This window comes from Lytechinus variegatus, chromosome 5 (genome assembly GCF_018143015.1).
Source record: "Lytechinus variegatus isolate NC3 chromosome 5, Lvar_3.0, whole genome shotgun sequence".
Classification (NCBI taxonomy): Eukaryota; Metazoa; Echinodermata; class Echinoidea; order Temnopleuroida; family Toxopneustidae; genus Lytechinus; species Lytechinus variegatus.
In genome coordinates, this window is record NC_054744.1 from 23,131,713 (window position 1) to 23,157,673 (window position 25,961).

Here is a 25,961-nt window from a genome sequence, read left to right on the forward strand (position 1 = left end):
TGACAAAATTCATCAGGGGAGCGTTTCATGAAAGGATTTTATCCGACAAGTCCTGCTTTATCCGACAATTACCATAGTAACAGTACCTCTCAGCCAATGAGAATCAAGGAAAGTTGTCAGATCTGACAACTGGTCATACAAACATGTTGATGAAACGCTCCCCCGGGGTCCGAGTCCGTTGCAGAAAGAGTTGCATTTAAACGCAAGCCAAAAAATAAATCGCATAATGTTTAGATTTGCGATTGATTGCAACTCTTTCTGCAATTGGCCACAGGTATATGAGAAAATCCTATTGATTCACAATGATTTTTTTCCATTACTATTAAGATGTTCATTCTTGAGAACCTTCCCATGCGGTAGTCCCTGAACATACGAGAATTAATCATTCACTGCATACAGAATTATATTAGGCAATATATACGATAATTATTATATCGGCACACATGACTAATACAATATTGAATAGCCAAGGCCTGAAGCTTTTCAGATCCAGCCATGCAATAAAGAACAAATAATTGCATTTTCTGCTTCTATTTCCCCATTTCAAATGATTTTAGTTGAACTCTTTTCTCGCTTTGTGGTTACTGGTACTTCCAGCGGCATGATAAACATTGCTCGATAGTGATTATTAGGCGGAGCTGGCCGGGTTTATGCCTTTGGATATAGCAGACCCATTTAATATAACGGTCAGTTGTAAAGCTTCGTGTGAAAAACTTAACAAAACTTTGTCAGATTCGTGGATGATATAAAGAGATAATTCTTGTATTTATATGGATGGACTGAGAAATGACATGTGTTTTTTTTTGCGGCTTACGTGTTTAGATGTGTACGACTATGAAGGATACCTGCAATCAATGTTGGGCGGAACGTTTTATTCGAGCTCTGAGGTAGAAATAAATTCGACGTTGGATCATGGGTCATAAATGAACCCTCTTTGGTCGACGGATATGTTTTCTTGTTATTCAACCATTTTGTTGTTGTTCACTATAGAATTGTGCAAATCTTCATCGATAACTTAATGCAATGTCTATCATTTCCAGTTATGTGCGCCATTCTTTGCTCATGAAGGGGTTTAATAACAACAGAAAATATTGCACTGTTTTACGCCGCTTCAATTTGTCAAGTGAATGAATAAATCTCAAAGGGAGCTTGATACAGCTTGATAAAGAACTGGAAACAATTATGAACATGATCACAAATTAATTGGTAGAGGGCTGTCATATTTCTTCATTTTTCCCGAGGAAGAGGCCTCTAAATAAGTCTTGGAGTAAAAAGCGGTAAAGCGGGGAAAAGCAAACAACTGGCAAAATATGACCTTCAAGAAATTTTATCGGCAGAAGCTATTTGAGGCCATCGAGTCGATGGATCTCTTGCTCGTAAGGAAGCTCCTCTCTAGACCAGATGATTATGGATCGGACTGGAACTACAGAGACAAGAACGGTCGGTCCGTCTATGCACACGCTATCAAGATTGGTATAACTCGTAAGTACACACTGCCTTGAAAATATAATTCATTACACAATATGAAAATAAGCTTTATCAGAAACTAAAAAGATTGAGAATCATTTTGGTGGACTTTTGGGAGGAAATTGGCGAAGGTAAAATAAAGAATATTTGAAATCCGAAAACTTATTACACTCCCATATTAAAGGTCAAGTCCACCACAGAAATTGTTGATTTTAATCGATAGAAAAAAAATCAAACAAACATAACGCTGCAAATTACATCGAAATCGGATGTAAAATAGTAAAGTTATGACATTTTTAAGTTTCGCTTATTTTTCACAAAACAGTGATATGCACAACTCAGCGATATGCAAATGAGAGAGTCGATGATGTCCATCACTCACTATTTCTTTTGTTTTTTTATTGTTTGAATAATACAATATTTCAATTTAAAAAAAATTGACAATAAGGACCAACTTAACTTAACCTTAAAATGTTAAAATAATCATAATTCCACATGTTCATGGAGAAATAAAACTTTGTTTCACCTGACAAGGAGGAAAAAATTAGAATATTTCATATAATGAAATACAAAAGAAATAGTGAGTGGGTGACGTCATCAATTTGCCAACTTGCATACCGACCAGGATGTGCTTTGTGAAATTGAGCAAAACTTTCAAATGTCATAACTTTCTTATTTTACATCCGATTTTGACGAAATTTTCAGTGTTTTGCTTGTTGGATTTTTCTCTCTTTTTTTCAAATCAACTTTTTGTTGGGGTGGACTTGTCCTTTAAAGAATCTGAAAAGAGCTTGTACTAGTAAACATGATGAGGACATGGGAGGGGGGGGGGGGTAAGGAAAAGAACCGCTCCAATTTGTTTGGCATTTTTAAATTTTTCAATGGCAATAGATTCAACCTTTCACAAAATACTAAAAAATATATATTTGTATATAAAGATTCGAAATAAATATATATATAACTGATAAAAATAGATTAATGAAAGAATGAATGAATGAAATATATCACTTCTGAAAAGAGCAATATTTGAAATAAATTAACCTGACAAGCAAAAATAACAAGAAATTAAAGAGATTGGAACTCTAATCCATACGAAGATTGTTTGCCTTGAAAGATCAAGGGGTTGAAAAAAGGCATATTGTTGACTTGTTATCGATGATTTTACAGCACACATGAGCCAAAATAAATCAAGAATGCCATGAGTGTTTACCAGTAATGAGAGGGGGGGGGTGTGCTAAATACAGAAATCAAATAGAATCGATTTTTGCAATGAAATGTAAAAAAAAAATGTTAAAGGGTTCTGATCACTAGAGGTGGCTTTAGTCGAATATTCCTATAAGTAATATTCGTCTGTGACAATCCATCCCCCGAACACATGAACACAGAAAATCCATATCGCATTTTATCTAGACCGATTAAAATTAGGAAAATCACAAGTTATGCATTTGTAGTTTCTGAAGTTTATGCCCCCTTTTACATCGTGTGTTAGAAGGTCTGTTTCTCTCAATCCAGCTTGATTTCACTCACATATCTTCATGCAATTCTTAACACCCAAGCCCTCCCTGGAATAGATTTCTCCGGTGTGACCAAAGCAATTGAGCAAGCGTAATTTTGGTCATAGGATTAATATGAATAAGTTCTGATATTTATCTAATTTTACACACCAAACACCATATTTTGACATTTGTATGAAGGCATGGAACTTTGAAATATTTCCGTAATGCCAATTCCTTCTCTAATTTTGAAAGGAACTTCTGTGTATCTAGTGATTCAATAATCCGCTTTTGTGAAGATCTATTCATAACAGTTGTTTTCCCAAGAAAATTTCCGACATGAATATGGCTTTTTCAATGCACCCTTGAATATTTGCAAAGAATTCTCTTTTTTGTTCGTTCTGCAATCATTATTCCGTCACCTTTTGGGTCATTAGGTCTAAAGCCAAGGGTGTATTTGTATAGAAATCGAAATATAAGTGGTGTACGTGATATTATAGGTATTGTCAGTTATTATGATATGGTTTCTTATTGGAACAAGAAAATTCGCTTGAAGTAAAATATTATTTGAAATTAAAAGTTAAAAAAACTGTGCCAATGGAGATATAGTCCTTAATGCAATAAGTAATTCTAGCCAAATTCAGGATACAGTAGGCCCGAATTCGTCGTTTTTTCTCTTCAAATAAAGTTAAATGTCATGGATGCATGGGAGCTGTATTCACGCAAAATATAAGATAATTTTTATCACCTAATTTGAATAAAGAATCAGGAAATATTATTATGTATGAGCACAAATTACCATAATAACAAAGAAACGACTTTGCCTGCAACTCTGATATCAGAAAAGCGAAAAGTTAGCGTCAGTGGCGTAACTACGGGGGGCATGGGGGGCACGTGCCCCCTCCCCCCCATCGGCTGTCAAAAAAAAAAACGAAGAAAGGAGAAAAAGAGGGAGAAAGGAAGATAAACATAGTGGGAAAGAAGAAATTATTGTTCATTATAATGTTCTATTATATTGTAATTATGTTATATTAAATAAGATTTTTTTTCATAAATTAATGAAGCATAATTTGCTCAGGGCCTATGTCTTCATTTTTCTTGGTGCTCGCATTGTCTGTTTATGGAGATATATAATCCCATTATACTAAAACCTCCCGTTTTCAAGTCAATATGCACCAAATATATTTCCTTCGAGTTATTATTGTTTCATGTAGTGACACATGCTTCTTTTCATGGCTTCTTTAGTGATTACCCCTTTTAAGGTCTTAATACAAAAACATTTCCTGTCCGTGCCTACGTTCGCATTATAGTGGAGTGGTGAGATATGTCTGCTATTTATGAATTCCTAAAACCAGTCCTTAAAATGTCCCTTTTTCTGATCTGAAAATAAAAAAAAATTAGCTCGCGCTACGTGCTCGCATCATCGTATGGTCTTCATGGAATCCTGACAAACAAGCCTTAAAATGCCCCTCTTCAGGTCTGAATTTCCAAAAATTTGCAGCTCGCACTTCGCGCTCGCAATATTTGATTAGTGAGATGCGTATGATGATCATGATTACAATGACTACAAAGAGTGCTTCATGTGTTTAGATGTAATTCTAACAAAATCAGCAAGCGCTTGGCACTCGAATTATATGGCTATTGTGAGATATGCATACTCTTCATGGATTTCTTTAAAAAAATATAGTCCTTAAAATATCCCTGTTTGGGGGACAATATATACAAAATTTTCAGCTCGCACTTCGCGCTCGCATTGTTTGTTTAACGATACAGGTAGTGATTACGATGTCCCTTTGTAGGTGTGAATATTAAAATTTTCAGCTCGCGCTTCGCGCTCGCATTATTTGATTAGTTAGATACATATTCGTTTAATGGCACTATCCTTAAAAAGATTCTATTAGGTCAGTATATCTGGCAACAGCGCGCTTCGCGCGCTCACTAAGTGACTCAAAGTTTTGCTGGTGCCCCCCCAGTGCCGTGACCAACGGTACGCCACTGGTTAGCGTATGTGCAACGGCTCGGTTAGCAAAAAGTATATAGCCCCAGCTCCATGTAGTTGATAGGTCTAAGCATATCGATTGAGCCAGAGATGGAGTATAAAAAAATACATTTAAAATGCATGAAGATAAGGAACTCGCGCTGAGTATTCTGATTGGGGAAGGGGAGGGGTGGTGGCACATTGTTTTTTTCTGAGTAATGAATGATCTTATCGTATATCAGCTTTTAATATTATCATAAATGGGGAACTTCAGCTCTTAACCATGGTAGCAATAGCACCTGTTCCATGTGTATGTCATACTTTAAACGCTTTTATACATTAAATCGATAAATATTCTGTTTTATTTCTTTAATCCAATCAAGAAATGGTAGCGACGTTTATCGACCACGAAATCCCGCTTGGTGATGCTTTACTCAGGGCAGCCGATTTCTGTATGGTTGACATAGTACGTTACATCTGTGCATACGCCGAAACGTTGGGCATGGTGAGTATTATCATCGTACCAGAAGAAGGAGAAGGAGAAGAAGAAGAAGAAAAGAAGAAGAAGAAGAAGAAAAGAAGAAGAAGAAGAAGAAAAGAAGAAGAAGAAGGAGAAAGAAAGAAACAAACAAACAAAAAAGAAAGAAAGAAAAAAGAAAGGAAGGAAGGAGAAGGAGCAGAAGATGAAGAAGGAGAGGAAGTAGAAGGAGGAGGTGAGGGAGAATTAGAAGAAGATGAAGAAGAAAAAGAATAAGTAATTTTGTCAAAAAGCACGTAAAGAAATAAATCACCCCTTCCATTGTTTTAACCATTTTCTAGAACCAGCGGAATGCCATCATCGAATGTCATTGTGAAAATGATGATTACCACAAGTTTACCACCCCTCTTATGGCTGCAGCACACAAGAATAACTTCTCAGTTGTAAAGGTGGGAATAGTCATAAAGAAAATTATATCATATATAAATGGGACTTCAGAGAATTCCAATAGTGCAAAATGATAGATTTTCAGTCATTTCGGAACTTAGTCATATATAATCATTGAAGATGAAATGTTGTTTTTACCTAGTTTAATTTCATTTTAAGAAAGTTTACCCCCCCCCAAAAAAAAGAAATCCTTTAATAAATTTCTGCATTTTACATGTTTTAAGAAAATTAGGTTTAACTCTGAACTTTTTGAAGGTGCAAATCAATGCCACACCCGGCACAATTTGCACCTTTATGACATACAAGCACATAATAATGTTTATATGTGCAACTTTGGATCTTTAAATCCAAACAGTGGAAAAATGCACCTTCGGAAAGGATACATTCCATGTCGGTGACATATTGATAACGATAACGAGTTGGAACTTTCTCGAAACAATTATTTGTTTTACATATCATGAACTCAATGCCTAACTCTTCATCTACTTCTAACTTAATTTCTTTATTTGTACGTTATTATTATTATATTATTGTTGTTATTATTATCATTATTATTTTCATTATTATTATTACTATTATTATTATTAACACCATCATCATCATCATCATTTATTTCTTAAAGTAAAATAATATATATATATATATATTGTTTTGATTTTCAATTAGATTTTACTCGACGCCGGGGCTGTTTTAAAGGAGCCTAGGATAAAGCATATACAACCAGACCTCACAGGCACTGCCATTGTTCTCATGACCTACCGAGCTATAGCAACCGAAGCTTACCTGGTGCAGGCGTTCAGCGACCCACTCGACGTCGCCTTCGGGCTAGGTCGACGACTACGCGAGCTCGCCGATCGATGGGAGGATGCGAGCGAGCAAGTGCTGAAAATAGTGGACCGCGTGGAGCAATTCGCTGCTGATTTTGTGGGCCAGGCGAATTATTCGAGCGAGGTATATATATGTGGATGAAGATGTTATTAATTATCATAAAATGATAAACGAGGTGATAAAAATGATGATGACGATGATGATTATGATGACGACGTTGAAGAAGATGCCCGTTATTATTATACTGAATGATTAAGTACATAGAAAAGAAAAACACATAAAAATCACCATCAAATTGTTATTAAATTTTATGCATGCTCATCTCCGACTTCTAAACTCGTTTCGCGGCCTATGATAATGATGATAGTCATGCGTTCATAACAAGGTTTTCATTTAGTGTTTTTCCACTTACTCCTTATAACGAAAATCAGCACAAATATCCCTATAAAACAAACAGTACATTGGAGAATATCACCCACTTACGATATCATTTAGATAGATAGAAAGAGAGATAGATAAAAAGATAGATAGGTAGATAGATAGATAGATAAATAGATAATGTATTGACACATTTTTTTGTTTGTTCAGGTAAGATCTATCTTAAAGTTTACACGAAGTGAGAGCAAGCATCCCGTTGCCAAGGTCAGAGCAGCCATGAAGGCCTACCAGAAACCGGTGAGTTATATCAAATTAAACACTCTCCAAGTGTTAAAGTGATTGGCTAACATTGATTTGACTTTATAAAAAATCTGAGCTAGAAGGTCACACTTGTCACCGGTGTGTGTGATATGTTACAAAAATGTATCCCAGAAAAAATCTCATCCGGAAATTCTTATTTAGTGCTTCAAAAAGTGAAATATAAAATGACCGGAAACACCATCTTAATTTCATCCCATACACTTTTGTGTTCCATTTACGCGTCTTTAAGACGCCTAATTACAAAATTGGGTTTTGCCTTGTATTTTTAGCTTTTCATTCTCAATAATGGTTGTTTTCAGGTTGTTTTTTTTAGTTCCAATACATGTACTTGTACACATTTTTCATCTTGGTTGGATATTTTTTTAAATCGGCTGCTCACAAAGTTAAATAATACCTTTTAAATCTGTGGCATTCATGATTTAAGTCAAATAAATATACTGTATTTAAATTGAAAAAAGATGCCCGTGTGCATTCACCTCTATTATTATTATTTTTTTTTATATAACTCGGTATTAATTGCTGCAAGTTTTGACAAACGATGAGAACGATAATTTATCATTTTGGCTTTTAAAATATTTAGATAGGGTTAGCATTGTTGGCATGGATAGTATCATCCATAAGTAGGGGCGGTCCAGGATTTTCCAAAGAGGTGCATGCAAATCTCAAGGGGTAAAAAGTCTTCACTTGCACACAGTAAAAACGCTGTTTAAGATTTTATACAACGCTGTTTAATATATGAACCTTACAGTAGTTGTTTAACAGTTTAAACAATCATGTCTAATTTATTGAAGATTAGATATTGAAAATTAAACTTTGTTGTATAAGATTCAAACACTTGTTTAAACTGTTTAAACAATTAATGTAAGGTTCATATAGTAAACAGCGTTGTACAAAATTTTTAAACAGCGTTTTTATTGTGCATGCGTTTGTCCCACATTTTCCACTACAAATACAACATGGCTCTCAAAGGGGGGCCGGGGGTGGCACGGGTCGAATGTGCCCCCTGGATCCGCCACTGCGTATAAGTCATCTCTAGGTTACTCGAAAAAAAGTGATAACATGTTTTTTTTTAACTCTTTTCTTTATTTCGCAGTTCGTCATACACCCTTTCACGCAGAGCGTCCTTCGCGACAGCTACTATGACGAAATGAAAGGAAAGAACTTCACCATTTCTTCTATCATCGCCTTACTCACGATCGTCTGCTACCCATTTCTATCTTTCGCCTTTCTACTTTACCCTACTGAAATGTTACAAAGGTTTTTGAAAATACCGTGAGTCAGATTTTGCTTAAATAATGAGAGTACGTCTGATAAAGTTAGCAGTTATGCCTTGAATCTATGTTATGTCTTTATTTTTTTATGTCTAGGGTTCTTCCGAGCGAAAATTATTGGACATTTTAAAAAGTTTGTTGGGGCGAACATAATATTTGTTATGAATTGTGGAGATTTAGTTGTGAACAACTTTGAACCAGTTTGTTTTTCCAATGTGGATCATTGGTGAGTTTTAATCACTAAACAGAAAATGTATGCAGAGAAAAAAATGTTGACCAAATTGACCTCGTAACCTCAAGGAGTGTATTCTCTAAGTCCTCTTTTTTCCAGCACGTAATTCATTTAATAATATATGTTATATTCCAGTGTCCCGTTGTCCAATCATGTTCAGCAGGGTTCTTCTGTTTCTTTACCAACCACTAGGAATATCAAGCTCTACATGAACATGGGCTCGGATTTAACACTGATGTCATGTGTGATAGCTCTGGTGCTGTATGACAATTCAACACATCCAATCATAACATTGTTTCTCGAGATCACGATCTTCATCTTCTGTATAGGTTTGTATATCTCGAATAATAATAATAATAAGTCCATTTCTATAGCGCAGTTACTATGTGCATATACTCAACTGCGCTCAAACTCTACATGAACATGGGCTCGGATTTCATGTGTGATAGCTCTGGTGCTTCATGACTAACACATTCCATCATAACATCGTTTTATTTCTCGAGATAATTGAGAGCTTACGATTTACCATGGTACCTAAAACCCCTTTTCCACTAGGGCCAGGACAGCGTCAGGACAAGGCGCGGAATATAATAATTACAATCCGCGACCCTTCCGCAACCTGTCCGGACATTCCTAGGAGTGTCCGCACGCTGTCCTAAACCCTTCCTGGTGTTCGGGAAATCAAAATTTGTCCGCATCCAAATTTTGGTCGAGACCAAAATTTGGACGCGGATAATGAATTCCTGACACCTTCGGGACCCTGTCCTGACGATGTCCTGATGATGTCCTGCCCTTCCTAAACCCTTCCGCGTCTTCCGGAAACCATCCGCAATCAGGTCAGCTTCAAGAAGGAAAGAAGAAGCCATGCGGATTTTATCAGGAACATGCGGATTGGAATAGGAAGGCAAGCGGACAGTTTCAGGAACGTGCGGACAGGAATAAGAAGGCAAGCGGACTGTTTCAGGAACGTTCGGACTGGAATAGGAAGGCAAGCGGAGTGATTCAGGAATATGTGGATCCAATGCTAATATGTATGGAACGAGTACACAAGTAGCAAAAACCATTTGCAAAAGCACTAGATGGGGCAACGGGATAATACAAGACAAGAAAATTACAAAAAGTAAAGAAATACGGGGTCAAGGGGCCTAATTAGTATATACTAAACAAACCTGAGAACCTAGTTTTTCAAGCAGTGTTTTAAACATAATTACGCGAGCGCAAAGCACGAGTTGATTTTTTTTTTTTTTGGGGGGGGGGGGTTACAGACTTGAAGAAGGAATATTTCAAGCATTTTCTACTGATATGAAAAGTGGACTTTTAAAATATTTCTTGCAATAGTTAAACTGGCAATGATGTGAGCAGATTATTTTATTCTGTACTGAACATAAAAAGATGTTTCATGCAACGTTTGATTATGAACTAGATTATTTTAATGTACTCGACTGAAAAAAGGACCTTATAGGCAGCGCTTGACTTTACAAATATGACAAATATCATAACAAAATTAATAATACAGGTGTAGATTCCAAACTGAAATTCAAGTGTATATTCCTATTACATTTTAAGCACTTTGTTTGATCATGAATGAGGTGCCATTAATAAGAAATAATAATAAATGGTAGCAAGTTTATAAATATCGCTTTTATCAGAACGGCTCAAAACGATTTACAGCAGGGGCAAAACGATTTACCCCAGGATTCATTTCTATCCCGCATGAAAAGTGCACAATTTCCACACCCTGGGAAGCATTCCTTGCATTTATCCCGGTCTAAAAATTGCGCTGGCAAATTCAAGCATACAATAACTTTCGCTTCCAACCGCCGGGTACCCATTTAGCACCTGGGTGGAAAGTGACATGATATGCAATACGTCTTGCCAAAGGACGGTTTAGACCGCGGTGAGAATCGAACACACGACTCTCCGTTTACAAGGCGGGAGTCAGAACCACTACACCACGACTCTTTACAAAAAATAGGCCTTCCTGAAAAAAAGTCGTGCACAGAGCATGTTTCTCATAAACATAGAATATGAGCGCGAAGCGCGAACTCACTTCTTTCAAACATCAAGGACGAAAAAGAAAAGACTTAAGTATTTTTCGTAAAAAATGAACAGCGTGCACAATCTTCTTATGATTAACATTAAACTATTGAAAGTATGAAGCGTGAAATGGACCATTATTTTCTACAAATTGAACTAGCTGAAACGCAGATATTCTCCCCGTCTGCAGGTCTGTCAATTTCTTCACTCTTCTTCCCTTTTTCCCCCTCTTCTTTGGTTACTCCATTTTTCCTATTTTTACGCAGTCAATAGGGCGTAGCGTTCGCATTCGGCCTCCTGGAATTGCCCATTTACATTTTCTTATTTAGTCTATTTCAATTGGTACAAGAGGAGGCAAAGGCGATTAGACACTGGATTCACATTTTCGTCTATAAATTAAAACTGATATTTCTAATCTTACACTTTCATAATCTCGACCAATTATTTTCTGTTCATTATCGCGATTTTTTTCCTCGATTCTATTTCACCTTATTTCATTCATCTCCTTCGTTTATTCCTATTTCTTTTGTGCTGTTTGTATATCTATTTAATACTGGGAGGGGTAAGCCAGCAGATGGGAGAATAGGGCCGCATCAGCACGGCACCCCCTTTTTCTTTTCCACCATATCATTTTTTTAAGTTTCCCTTTCCATTTCACTTATTTTTCTTCTGTTTGTATTTTTTTTTAAGACCACCTCACCCCTTGATCCGCATGTGCCTGTCGAATGCAATTTGCATCCTAACTTCCTGTTTTCTTCCTCTGTTGTAATATATGATTATGTATTAAATTGTAAAAAAAAAATTAAGAAAGTAATGTTATGAAGAGAGCCCCGACTTTGCTATGAACATATGCAGTCTTTTTAAAGTTACCTTAGTTGAAAAAAATCAAGATCCGAGATAATTTATTGTTATGTATAAAAATACACAAAATCTGCTTTCAAAAAGTGAATACTACATTACACCGCTAACACACTTTCCTTTATCCTCCACATTTCAATCAAATAATGCGAGCGCGAAGCGCGAGCTGAACATTTTTTACATTCCTACCTAAATACTGGGCATTCTAAGCACCTTTTAAAAGCATGAACAGGAAAGGAGTATGACTATACACTTGATGTGAGCGCGAAGCGCGAGCCGAAACGAAATTCGACATATCACGTTTTGTAAATCAGAAAAAGGATGGATAATTGGATAGATGGATAATATTCCTACATTAATTATAATATTTGGTAATCTGATCTGAAACTGGCACAAGATTCGTATCTAAATAAACATGCGTGCGTGTGTTTAGATCCGGACCTAGAATCAGGAACTTCCAATTACTTTCTTTATTATAATATCAATAATAAGAGCGCGATGATCGAACTAAATATATTTGATTATTAGATCTAAAAAAAAAAGAATTTAAGCGCAGTTACGAATTGGATATTGATCTCGCTTAATAAATGATGCGAGTGCGAAGCTCAAGTTTATGTTTTTATCATTACATATATTTTGAGTAGCAACCGGGACATTTTAAAGTAATTTTTTGTCTTCAAATGACTATGATGACTATCTTCCTAAGCGATTTATGAAACTTGTCGATATTCCATTCTGAAAAAGAAAAACGGACAATGATTATTAGGAAATCATGAAAATATTGTTACATGACTTATTAATCAAATGAGGGCTCGAAATTGATATTAAGGTTACACTGTTAAAAAAACCTGATTTTACAGAAAAATAAAAGAAGATTTTGCAGAAAGCAATACCAGAATCATTCTTTAAATTCATGAAACAGGAATTTTTCTGCAATTTAACAGAACAGGTCTGTTAGAAAAAGGGGAAAAGAGTGTTTTATTTAAGGAAATTCGTAAGATTACACACACCAAATTATGGAAGCTTAAAAGTGCCACCGAGATGTTGAGATAATTATCTCGGGAAGTCGACATCTTGATAGCAAAAGATAAGATGACGAGATCCTGGATCTCATCATGTCGACATCTTTTAGAAGAGATGATGAGATGACAAGATCCCGGATCTCATCATGTCAACATCTTTTCGAAGAGATGTTGAGATGGCAAGATCCCGGATCTCATCATGTTGACATCTTTTAGAAGAGATGATGAGATGACAAGATCCTGGATCTCATCATGTTGACATCTTTTGGAAGAGATGATGAGATGACAAGATCCTGGATCTCATCATGTTGACATCTTTTGGTAGAGATGATGAGATGACAAGATCCCGGATCTCATCATGTTGACATCTTGTAGAAGAGATGATGAGATGACAAGATCCTGGATCTCATCATGTTGACATCTTTTGGAAGAGATGATGAGATGACAAGATCCAGGATCTCATCATGTTGACATCTTGTAGAAGAGATGATGAGATGATGAGATGATCTTGTCATCTCAACATCTCTTCTAAAGATGTTGACATGATGAGATCCAGGATCTTGTCATCTCAACATCTCTTCTAAAGATGTTGACATGATGAGATCCAGGATCTTGTCATCTCATCATCTCTTCTACAAGATGTCAACATGATGAGATCCAGGATCTTGTCATCTCATCATCTCTTCTACAAGATGTCAACATGATGAGATCCGGGATCTTGTCATCTCATCATCTCTTCCAAAAGATGTCAACATGATGAGATCCAGGATCTTGTCATCTCATCATCTCTTCCAAAAGATGTCAACATGATGAGATCCAGGATCTTGTCATCTCATCATCTCTTCTAAAAGATGTCAACATGATGAGATCCGGGATCTTGTCATCTCAACATCTCTTCGAAAAGATGTTGACATGATGAGATCCGGGATCTTGTCATCTCATCATCTCTTCTAAAAGATGTCGACATGATGAGATCCAGGATCTCGTCATCTTATCTTTTGCTATCAAGATGTCGACTTCCCGAGATAATTATCTCAACATCTCGGTGGCACTTTTAAGCTTCCATACCAAATACCAATTTCCTGTAAGATTACGCAATCTGGTAAGATTACAGGTGTTCTCGAGACTCTGCTGCAGGAACTTCTTTTAGTTTAAGGATAAATTTTCTAACAGTGTAGATAACTGGACATTTTGTAACCATGAATAGGATACATGGGTTGATATATTTTTAACAAAAATAATGCGAGCGCAAACTGTGAGCCGAAAATTTTAATAAACTGTCATAAAAGAGGAATTTAAAATAATTTGTTACAATTGATACAGGTATACATAACTCCCCAATCAAAATGCAAGCGAGCAGCTTTAGCTGATACTATTCACAATCAGACCATCCTAAAAAGGGATATTTAAAAAAAAATATGGAATACACGAAGAGAATAGTTTTTTGACAAATCAAATAATGCTAGCGCGCAGCGCGAGCGGAAAATGTTAATATTTAGACCATAAAATATAGTCATCTTATAGAAAACTATAAAATCTATTTGTAAATCAAACAAATTGAAAACTTAATTTCCGAGAAATGTTTTGTATATTTACTTCAAAACTTGATCTTTTAAGCTCAATATAAGTCTATTGAGCAAGTTATACATCTCATAGATTAGGCAATGCGGGCACAAAGCGTGAGCGAAAATTTAACATAGTGACATGAAATCCCCTCCCCCCATCTTATATAATTCACTCGTCTTTCTCCTCTTGTTTTTCCTCTTCGTTTTCTCTTCTCTTTTCCCTTCTGGTTCTTTTCCCTCTCTTTCCATTTTTTAAATTTTTTTTTCTCGTTCCAAATATTGGGGAGGGGGCGTTTGATATCAAATGCCCCCCTTCCAAAAAGTGAGGGGATGCGTCGCCCCTGTCCCCCTGGGATGTCCACCAATGTATGCAATTTGATTTGAAATAAAAGAAAATCCTATATAGTCTTTGTAGTCGAAGAAAACCAAAATAACACCCCTAAATTCATTAAAAAAAATATATGGATGATAATTTTCATGGAGTATTCGCAAGTTGTCCGATTGTCCTAGTCCTTGAATTTACCACTCGTGACGTTGTCCTAAATGTCTCCGGTTCTGTCCTAATACGATCTGCATGCTGTCCGCACCGAACGCCGACAAATTTATTTAGATAATCTTGTCCTAGGACAGTCCCAGGAGTGACCTACGACAATACGCGGACAGTCCTGGTTGTGTCCTAGGACAAGATCATTTGCATAATCTTTTACGGAATTTGGTTGCGGACAGCATGCCGAAATGACAAAAGTAGCTTCCGCAACCCTTCCTGGTCTTGTCCGCGCCCTAGTGGAAAACCGCCAGTAGCTCGGAGAACATTGCAAATCAAATCGAATTTATATTCTGTGCATGCGTGAACACTAATGCATTCCGCCTTCTTCGTGGTTTTAATATTAATGTGATGAAAACACGCTAAGCAGGTTTCTTCTTGCTGGACGACGCGACAGGAATTTTCTTTTGGTGTTTTTTATACTTGTAAACTTTTAGTGGGCCAGAAGTTGTGAATGGAGAAAAAAAAATCTAAAAGCTGCAAGTCAGCTTTGACCTTATTGATAAACAAAGAAGAATTTCGTGATAGATTTGACATAATATTCAGCAAATAATGTTATACACCCCATTCTTTTCCTTTCTCCTCTTAAGGGTCCATTTCACACCACATATCTGCGGGCCAGGGATTGTTACCATTGGCGGCGGAAGCCAAAAAATTTAGGGGGGCCACCTGAAGTTTTCGGATGGACAAAGGGAAAAAAATTGACAAAAAAATGTGTTATTAACCTAAATTTTAGGGGCGGATCGCCAAAAATTTTTGACAAGCAAAAAAAAAGGTTAACAAAAAATTTAGCCGGTCCCCCCACCCATTGGCGGCGGAAGCCAAAAAATTTAGGGGGTGTCCACCTGAAATTTTGGGATGGACACAGGTAAAAAAAATGACAAGCGCCCCCAAAAAAGGTTATCAACCTACATTTTAGGAGTTGCCAACCAAAAATTTTTGACAAGCAAAAAAAAAAAAAAAAAAAAAAAAAAAGGTCATCAACCAGAAGTTTAGGGGAGGGGACAACACACGTTTCAGGGGGGTCCACGTGAATTCAGGGGGGACGCAGGAAAAAAATTGACAAGCAAAAAAAAAAAAAAAAGTTATCAAAAATAAATTTAGGGGGGACCGTCCCCCCACCTAAAATTTAGGGGGGGACACGTCCCCCCCGCTTCCGGCGCCTATGATTGTTGCCTGTTCTCCAATCCTGTTTATTCAAAACATTCAAAGATGATGCTGGACTACATGTATATACCGCGTCGCTTTCTTTTCATTCATATTCAGGAATATCTGGCAAACACGTGAAATTCATCTACAAACAAGGTCCGGAAAAATTCTGCTCCTACCCTCTCTCGATTCTGGACAGTTTAATGGTGAAGATCTGCTACACAACACTCTATGTGGCCTGGATTGGAAGACTCATCGTAAGTGATTTGAAAGAGAAAATAAATATTACATTATCAAATTTGTATCAAATAGATAAGTACCCCCAATCGAAATGTTCAAATTCGGGAGCTTCGGATCAGACGCTCTGCGATCTTTTGGTATATTTACGGATTTCTCTCAGGGCGATAGTTCCAGGCTTGTACCTACTATACATACGGGGCTTTTTTAACTCCTCGATTGCCTGGACACTCTACTTGGCCGTCTAGGATGTCAGCTGCTTTCGGGGAGCCAAATAACACAAATTGTTTTCTATCATAACGTATAATATAAAACAGATAAAGAATCACTCATATATGGGGATTACTTCAAGCGTGGTGATTGGTCAGGTGGGTTTGAGAGAGTTTTTGTGTGCAAGATGCCTGGAGGGACACGTGCCCATCGCTCGTACCTCTCTGGGAAATATATGCTCTAATTATAAATTCAACAGTTACACCAACGAATTAGGCTCCACAGCTATCAAAGCTTTCACCAGGGGCCTGTTGTCCAGGCCAGTTGTATAAAACTTTTGCCATAAAAAAACTGGCAAATCTAACAAAGACTCTGGCAAGCAAAAAGGTGCCATTGACATTATTGATACATTTATCTTATTTTTGCTTATCGGTTATCTTCCGCCAGGACATGTATGACCAGCGAATTATGCAAAGGTACGTGAACCCATTCCAAGAGGCTCAACCCGTCATGGCACCATCAACAGTGAACAATTCGAACATGAGAAACTTCGACGCAGAGTCCAACATTGCTTTAAGCGACGTCACACCTACTTGGCTCTTCGCATCGTGGAACGAACCGCGGGTAGTTTCGCATACTCTCTACAGCGTTGTCGCTCTCGTCTGCGTGGTGCGAACATTTTACGTTCTCAGCGTCAACCATGTCGGTATCTTCGTCGTCGCCAAGTCGGTGATCGGCATGGGCGCCGATGTCCTGCGCGTCGGAGTCTTCTTCGTTTGTGTCAATGTAGCCTTTGGAGTTGGGATGACACAGGCTTCCAGGTATCGTCTGCATACTGCACGCGCTGAATGCGCTGTAGAAGGAAGCCTGCCGAGCGATTGCCCCAAAACACCATTTCATAGGTAAGTATAGGTTCGAACCCTTCCATGTTGGACATGTCTAAAACAAATGGGTGTTTCATAAAGCTGTTTGTAAATTAGGAATGGCTTTATGCACGACTTGTAACCCAAAAGATATATCCCTATGCAGCAGACTTCGTGGACCTACCCACTATTGACATGTTCTAGTCGCCTGGTATAAAGTCTTCAAACTTTCTGAAATACCTTCCAGTGCCCTGTCTTACAAAGAGTTACGATTAGTCAAATCAATCCAAACTACATGTATATGGAAATCCATCAATGTATTTTTTTTCTACAGGAAATTTGCATGTCATCCTATCTAAACAGAAATACATTGACTCTTCAAGAAAACAATGAATGTATGAACATAAATCATATCTATAAAATAATTTTAACAAATATGCAGTTTAGATGTTGACATTGCTTGCTTTCCATAGTTGTGGTTGATCTGATCTGATCAATCGCAACTCTTTGTCAGACGAGGTCCTGCTTTGACAGTTCCTTTTCGTATCGTCCACATCATTTATTCATGCTATACACTACATAAAACATGTACTCGTTTTGTGCTTTGGCTTTTCAAATGTAAGTTTATTATTTTTATTATTTTGTTTCGGTTTATTAATGCAATGCCAAAATTGAGTAAGTTGAATCTTATGATATATGTACTGTTTGCTCTGTCGTTTTTATTGCTACTTTGTGAATCCATTATCTTGTTTTGTTTATCATTTTAATGGCTGAATAAATGAATTGAATTGATAATGAATGTCAAAATTTACGGGTCAACGCACGAAGAGTTCAGTCTCCATGACGGTTGGATATCGTACAAAGATGATTAATTTCCCAAAGTACGCAGCATTGGATTTCCCATACCAGACAGCGACTAAAATTGATCAAATCCTCTTTCACAGGTGCACACTACCTTGTAGGGATAAGCACTACACTTCAAATTCTGTTTGTCTGGTTATAACTTAATTTATTACATTGTTAACAGTATACCACAGTCCTTATTGAACCTCTACTGGGTTCTCTACAACATATTCAAGAACCCTGATGCGGGCACCAGCTTGCGACCTGGCGATTCCTACACCCTCTTCCTTCCCGCCTTCATTCTGATGGCGTACACCTTCATCGCGGTCATTGTCCTCCTCAATCTCCTCATCGCAGTAATGACGTCACGGTATTCCAAAGTGGAGGTATGTGGACGTCATGCCAGGAAATCGTGCTGTCAATATTTGTCAATGGATAGTGCAAGACGGATTAATCCCCCAAATAGTTATTTCAATTTCATATATTTCCATTAAGGCGGTTTGTGTCGTACTTCTTGTGAAGTTTGCCTGACGTAGACAAGATATTTAGGTAACAGGTTTGCAATGAATGATGCTTCTAAAAACACAACCCTCTATAAACGTTCTTATAGGGGAAGGCAAAGGAGCAAATTCACATGACAGTTCTTTTACTTTTAGAGGATGTTATAACATTAGTATTTATATATAGTATTTATATATAGCTATAGTATTTATAGAGAATTAGCAACTGAAAAGACTTTAAATAAAAAAAATTGACATGCATACATTTTGTACATAGTTTTGTGGCTCAACTTACCAAAGAAGGTGACACAACTTACCCCATAGATGGGGCAAGTTGAGCCATTTTACATCATGTTTTTCAAAGGTCACAATGACTTTCGGTGTGGGGGTAGAAAGTTTTACATAGGTGAAAAATATTTCACAAGAATCAAATTTAAAGACAAGGCATTTATTTATACAAGACTGAGAAGAAGAGAAAGAGAGATTGAAGGACTCCAGATTCTCGATCGCCTCGTAACGCACCATGAAAACTATTCAAGCATGCTGCATCACTATAAATAAAAGAAAAGTGATATAGTCGATCTTATACAGTGGCGAATTGAGCTACAAATTTAGAGAAGCCAGATATGGCGGACGGAGTAAAAGTTCTTCAAAGATTCGAGCGAGCAAAAGTCTTGACATTATAAATGCAAGAATATAATTTTTAGACAGATTTTGAAGTAATATTCAGAAAAAATGATATAATATTTCATTATTTCAATTTCCTTTTCTCCTTTATTCCTTGATATTAATTTAATTTTATTTGGGGATGGGCATGGTCCCCCTCCCCTCCTCTGTACGCCGGTGACCTATTAAGAGAGAGCCAAACTTAATCAGTAACATTCACACGCTTTTTTCTTAGGCATTTTGATATTTCTATATTTTTTGAATACCTTCTGTCGCAATGAAGATCAATTATTTCGATTAATCTGCAATACATGGGCAATGTGTTGTAGATAACTGGTCTATATCATGCACTAAAATGAAATTTATTTAAGCAATATAATATTGAGCATCTACCATACCATATTTCGATTTCATATAATTTTATTACATTCAATGATGGTATGTGTAATTCTTTTCCTTACCAAGCTTATTTCCAAAAATAGTCATATTTGATCATTACTTTCAGAAAACAACATTTCTTTTTTTTAATAATGTATTTCTTAGAAAAATGCTGATCGTGAGTGGATGTTCTTTCGCACTCAACTTTGGATGAGTTTTATCTCCGATGACATCACGTTGCCACCTCCATTTAACATACTGCCCTCTGTCGACAAAGTCTGGAGAACAATCCAAGCCTGTTGCTGTCCAGCTCGCGGTAAAAAAAATAAAGAAAAGACGAAGTCTCAAAAGAAACAGGTATGTGCATTCGTTTTAAAAACACGTACGTGATTTGTTTTAATGGGGGGGGGGGAGATAATATTCAACGAAGTACACACATGATAGGGGGTGTGTGTGTGGGTGTGTGTGTGTATTTTGTTTTCTTTTAATCGGTAGATAATGACAGAGGCGTGGTTTAGAGCAAATCATAATAAGACATAATATTATACTACAGTGCGTATAACAAAATAGGACAGTTTTGAAAAGTCTATAACAAAATTGTTTCAAATTATGATATCTATATTTTGATGTTAATAGATGCTCTGAAATCTTGTCTTTGAAATGCCATTCAAAAATAAATTTTGTTCATGCTTGAGCGAACACGGGACTTTTTTGTCGGGGGTTCAAAAAGAGGCTTGCGCCAAAATGGCAAACTGAGAAATTTGATGATCAGACTTCCTGCTAATCAGCAGGCTTCCTCTTAACCTTTTCATTATCTTTGCCATGATTTCGAATTATGCTGTCAAATTTTATTTACAAATGTATTCATTTACTTGAATTATTTTGGGGTTTTTTCATTAAAACTTCTTTAACTTTTGAATTTTCCTTCATAAGTAAGAAATGAAGACTTTTGTCAACCCAAGCAAGAAGATTGGCATTATTAATCATGTAAATTGGGAGAACTTGTAATTTTCAAATCGTATCTTATTATGTGGAAAAAAAATATGTTATGGTACCTTTAGAAAACATGAATCCTATTTTCGAGGGGTTATTGATTCCTTGACCCAGTTTAATTATGTGCTTGACAGGACAATCAGGAAAGGATTCATGTCTGTCAATGGCAATGTATTGAGTCAATTTTGAAGGAGCTAGATATGGCAGATCGGATGAAATATATTTAAAATGTTGTGAGCGAGCGAAGCGAGCAAGCAAACATTTTCACTTTTTTCTTTAATATGCAATTTTGTGATAGATTTTGACAAAATATTTAGAAAATAAATCATACTTCACTTTCTACCTTTCCTTTTATTCCCTTTCCACTTTTTTCTTGGGGAACACCCCGAGCCCCCGCCCATCTGTATGCCACTGTTCAAAGGCACCATAACCTTTGTAGCACACAATGAAAGTATTACCCCCCCCAAAAAAAAAAAAATACGCTCTCCCATACTCCGGTTTAAAAAATGGTTTTTGCTTGAAGAATGAAGTGAAAGCTAAAAGAGAACATATTAAAAAGAAACAACATAACAATTCAGGTAAATAAACCAATTTGAAAAATGAATTTTGACCGCATAATTTGAAAATTATGGCAAAGATATAATTAAAAGGTTAAAAGGAAGTCTGCTGATTAGCAAAAAGTCCGATCACCATATTTATCATGTTATGCCATTTTGGCGCAAGGCTCCTTTTTAACCCTCAAGCATATACAAAACTGTTTGTTTTTAATGGCATTTGAAAGATAAGACCTCAGAGCACTTATTAACAGCAAAATATAGATGTCATAATTTGAAACAAAAATTTTATAGACTTTTCAAATCTGTCCCGTTTTCTTTTGATACGCACTGTATAATCCACTTCTGGAATAGGGACCTACTCAATTGCTTATATGAGCCAGGTCAGTCGCTTGAAATGTTACTTTGAACATTTTGGATGGATGGTGGCGATTTTTAATCTGATTGCTTGGAAGGCAGGAGTACTTGTAAACAAGCAACCATAGGACCGAAGGCTTATGGTCCTCTCCGTGAAACCTGGTAAAACAGCTTACTTGGCACAACAAAAACAATTTCGGATAAGCCTTATTATTAATGACCACATCTCACTTCATCTGCATGATCTGAAACTAACCTACAAAATAGAGATTTAATTCGTCAATTTCCCTTGTCTCAATTATTTTGTTATTAATCCATTTCTATAAATGGTACACTACATCCTTCTAAATGACGTTTTTCTGACCTATCGACTATCAAGTGACCTCACTGACGTACTTCAATCCATCTCTCTATGGTCGAGGCTATGATTAATAGCAAACATTCATTTAGAAAGGAAAAGGTTTCAACCAGTGAATCTATATATTTTTGCTACTGTTTGCAGACAACTTGATTGATGTGCTTCGATCCAATCTCCTTATGTATAGATACGAAAACCAAGCAGTCAATGAACTCGTATTTTTGTATTATTTTATATTTATTTTTACATTTTCACATTTTCCAGGCCTTAAAGTCAGCTGTGCAGGAGTATATCTACTCTCAGGTAGGCTAAAAGATGTTTGTCTTACGATAGGGAGAGCAGTATGATATGGCCTGTATATAATTATTACGGAATAAAACTCAATATTCGATATTATTTTGTTCATACACACGTGCACTTTGAACAATGTTTATTCAGCCCATTTTCAGTAATGATAACACAAAAATAACTCTCATGGGGATGTGAACTCATATCATACCGTCATTTTCCACATTTAAATACCTTCTTTAGACCCTTGTACTTTTTAAATAATGTTTAGATATTTCATGAATAAGTTATGTAGCAGTCAATCGTAATCTGTTTTCATTAATTTTGTAATTTCATGTATTGGTGTAATTCAGTCTAATATGTAGGAAATATGTCTGATGTATGCTGGGAATAAGGGTGATTGATATTTGTAAAGCGCAAAGAGTCCTCACCTATTAATATATCAACTTATATTTTTTTAGAGAACATCACGGAGGATAGAAGATCATTTGAAAGAGTTACTCCAGTTTAAAGATAATGTTATTAGTATAGATAACATATATTGAATAATTAAAATACTGAGAATATAATCAATTTTGTAATGAGAAAAATCAATTTAAATATTGAATTTCAAGGTTTTTCCTAAAACGACTATACACAGTATTCCAAAGTATAAAATTCGACAGACCATACCCTGATACTAGGCTGTTCTCCTTATTGGTGCCATTTGCTGCTTTCCTTTTATCTAGGAATATTGTATTCATCGTTATCATCATTATTAGATTATTATAATTGTCATCATCATCATCATCATTATTATTATTGCTGTTGTTATTATTATTATTATCATTATTATTATATCTATTATGATTCTTTTCATTGTCTTTGTTGTTAGTGTTGTCTTATGTACTTGTCGTCGGTAATACCCCCATCCATGATCACATCATTTTATGATGTTGTCACCACTTTCACTAGCTCTTACCACTGCTATTGCTACGTTTAAGCCATAGTCACATTGGCAAAATCAACTCCAGTCCGAGCGAAGCTATTACGTTATTACAATTTGGTTTGCAGTCGGTTTCGCTAATGTGACTCTAGCATAACCTTTGATAATTAATTTTGTTTTTTTCTTCAGAAAATGATGAAAGCACTGAGAGATCGTTTTGTGAAGAGTCGGGAGAATAGTCTCCAGCAGAATTCGGAAGTCGGAGGAAAACGAGCCCTTCTTGTTCTTGGACGAACCGATCTTCTAACCTTCCGGAACGAGTGGGTTGACCTGAGGTAAGTGGCCCTAGAATGAAACTTTCCCTTATCATTCTGCCATCCGGTGGTATCTACCCTGCACTGATGCTAAATAGACCATCAGAATACCGCTGAAAGAATTAACTTGAAATGTCTAAATGATTTTCAATCTCTCAATACGTGATCTTTTATTGACTTGTGCCATGATACATGTATTTGTATGATTCAGGTCAGGATTTTCAAGCCTTTTCCCCCTGTAATTAATGTCAATGATATTTCGCCTTTCCTCTGTCATCAGTATATGTCAAGCCTCTTGACTAAATGGATATTCACCAGAATATAACGAATTTCATATTCCCAAAGAATGACCATAATTCTGTATTTTCAATAAGGATAGTTATTTTGATCATTTCTGTAGGCAACAGGTATCTGTAGCGGAACGCGATCTCCAAACTATGCTACAACAGTCAACGCAATTGATAGCAGCATTAAAGGAGAAAATCGAACTCATCACCCACGTCGAAAGGAGACATGTTTCCAGCTCGTTCGACATCGACGGCATCTACGATTCCTTCCCGGTGATCGAAAACTCACTCGAACAAGTCGGAGACCTGATGGAAACCTTGCGCACTCTCCCAGCCAAAGAGCTACTGAAGCCAGTCAAGGAAAGTCCTGCGGAGGTGGAGGTGGAGGAGGAGAAAACGGAAGAAGAAATCAAAGTCGAGATCAAAAAGGAAATAGTAAAGGCGATGGCGAGGGCATACGAGCTCGGTCGACGACCGGAAGACGACGAGGAGCTGATGGAGAAACTTCGGCAGTATCGAAAACGTTTCGAGACGAGCTAAAATTACTTGAAATTTAGTTGCATATCGCATTGAGGTTTAATAAACCAATAGATCGGTCTGCGGACTTTGAATTCCAAGGACCGGGTTGACTTTTTTAAAAACTCTAGGACTTGTATTTTTTTCAGAGTCTTGTCTCATTTTTTAATTGAAATAACTTTTGAAACATCGTTCTAGGCGAGACTAGATCCTGCGCCCATGAACTCGACTGCAAGATCCTTCGACTCCAGGTCTCTCGGAGAGGACTTTAAGCCGTCTGTCCTTTGCTTGCTTGCTTACAAGCATTCATGCTTTCCTAGCAATCAGGTAAAAATATTCTCCACCAAATCTCAAAAGATTGGTTGCTGATTTAGCCACACTAATCGAGCTGATCTATGGGTCAAAAATCACAATATATCCTACCGTTTTGTGTTCCATGAATATTCATGAGACGTAGTCTTACCTGTCATTCTTACTGCTCTCTCGCGTCGGGTATGCAAATACGGACGAAATAAAAAAGAAAAGAAAAAAAAATAGCGTCTGGGGTTCCAATTATCGTATATAAAGAAACGAAGGTACATTTTGGCTATTCATAGCATATTTAAAACGGGTTATCCCTACAATATATGTTCTATATTTTGTATTACACAAGTTGTTATGTTGCAGTCGTTTGATCAAACAATCTATATTTTGTATATGTTTATGTATTTTTAATCGTGAATAAAACTAAACCAAAGTTCAACCCACCGCAGTACTCGCCTCCTGTGGCAAGGCGTTAATCTGTATTTGCCATTCTCCACCCAGGTGTAGCAAATAAATATCCGGTAGCGGTAGGAAGGAATTCCTCAAGTGTTCGAACACTTGAATAGTGGGAAATCAGTTATGTGCCCAAACAAACTTACAATAATGGTGAGTAGAGGCATCAGAGAGAGGCTTAGACTTTCATTCTTAAAGCATACATATAAATGCGGGTATTTCTCCAAAAATTTTGTTATGAATATACTTTATTTTTTAATATTAGACTTCCATACCTGTAAATTCACCTAAAATAACGTTGTAGATGTCAAAGTAATGTAGTTATCATGATGTATAAGATGTCTAATAAGTCATTCCCCTGGACTTTTTTTAAACTATACCTATACAAGATTATTCAATACAAAGGAATTAATGTGCCATAAAACGTGAGAGAACGGTTTTTATTATGTTTTAAGTGAACAAACTGGTGTCAAGTAAAATGCCATGAGACACGCCACAATAAACATCTTGCATATTGGAAATCGTGGTACGTATTTATCATTATTAATAAGTTAGACAAAATGCTCTTTGGAGAAAATATAAAATGACGACCATGTTGGTCGCGAATTCATCTCATTGGAATGTACTTTACTGAATTAATTGATGCATTTATCATGTTATTATTGAATGTGCTCACACAGGGGTAATAATCTTAACAATATGCTTTAATTTTTCGATGATAATCTGCTATTTGCAATTTGAGAAGAGAAAAGAGAAAATAGATTAATAAAAGGGAAGAAAACACTGAACAAAAAAGAATAGTGCAAAAAAAGGAGGCATGGACAGTGTAAATCTACAATACACAAACA

At 36.5% G+C, this 25,961-nt stretch overlaps 1 protein-coding gene across 1 annotated transcript; it reads left to right on the forward strand.

The window, feature by feature from the left end:
• The first annotated feature begins 667 nt into the window (after nt 1-667).
• On the forward strand, nt 668-25,961 carry LOC121415761 (short transient receptor potential channel 5-like). Its single transcript, XM_041609088.1, has 14 exons — nt 668-1,482; nt 5,322-5,443; nt 5,758-5,865; nt 6,530-6,814; nt 7,280-7,366; nt 8,484-8,662; nt 9,086-9,222; nt 16,186-16,325; nt 16,963-17,417; nt 18,406-18,607; nt 19,931-20,122; nt 22,292-22,330; nt 23,430-23,575; nt 23,955-25,961. The coding sequence occupies exons 1-14, from the start codon at nt 1,311-1,313 to the stop codon at nt 24,379-24,381; spliced, it is 2,691 nt and encodes an 896-aa protein (XP_041465022.1). The 5' UTR covers nt 668-1,310; the 3' UTR covers nt 24,382-25,961.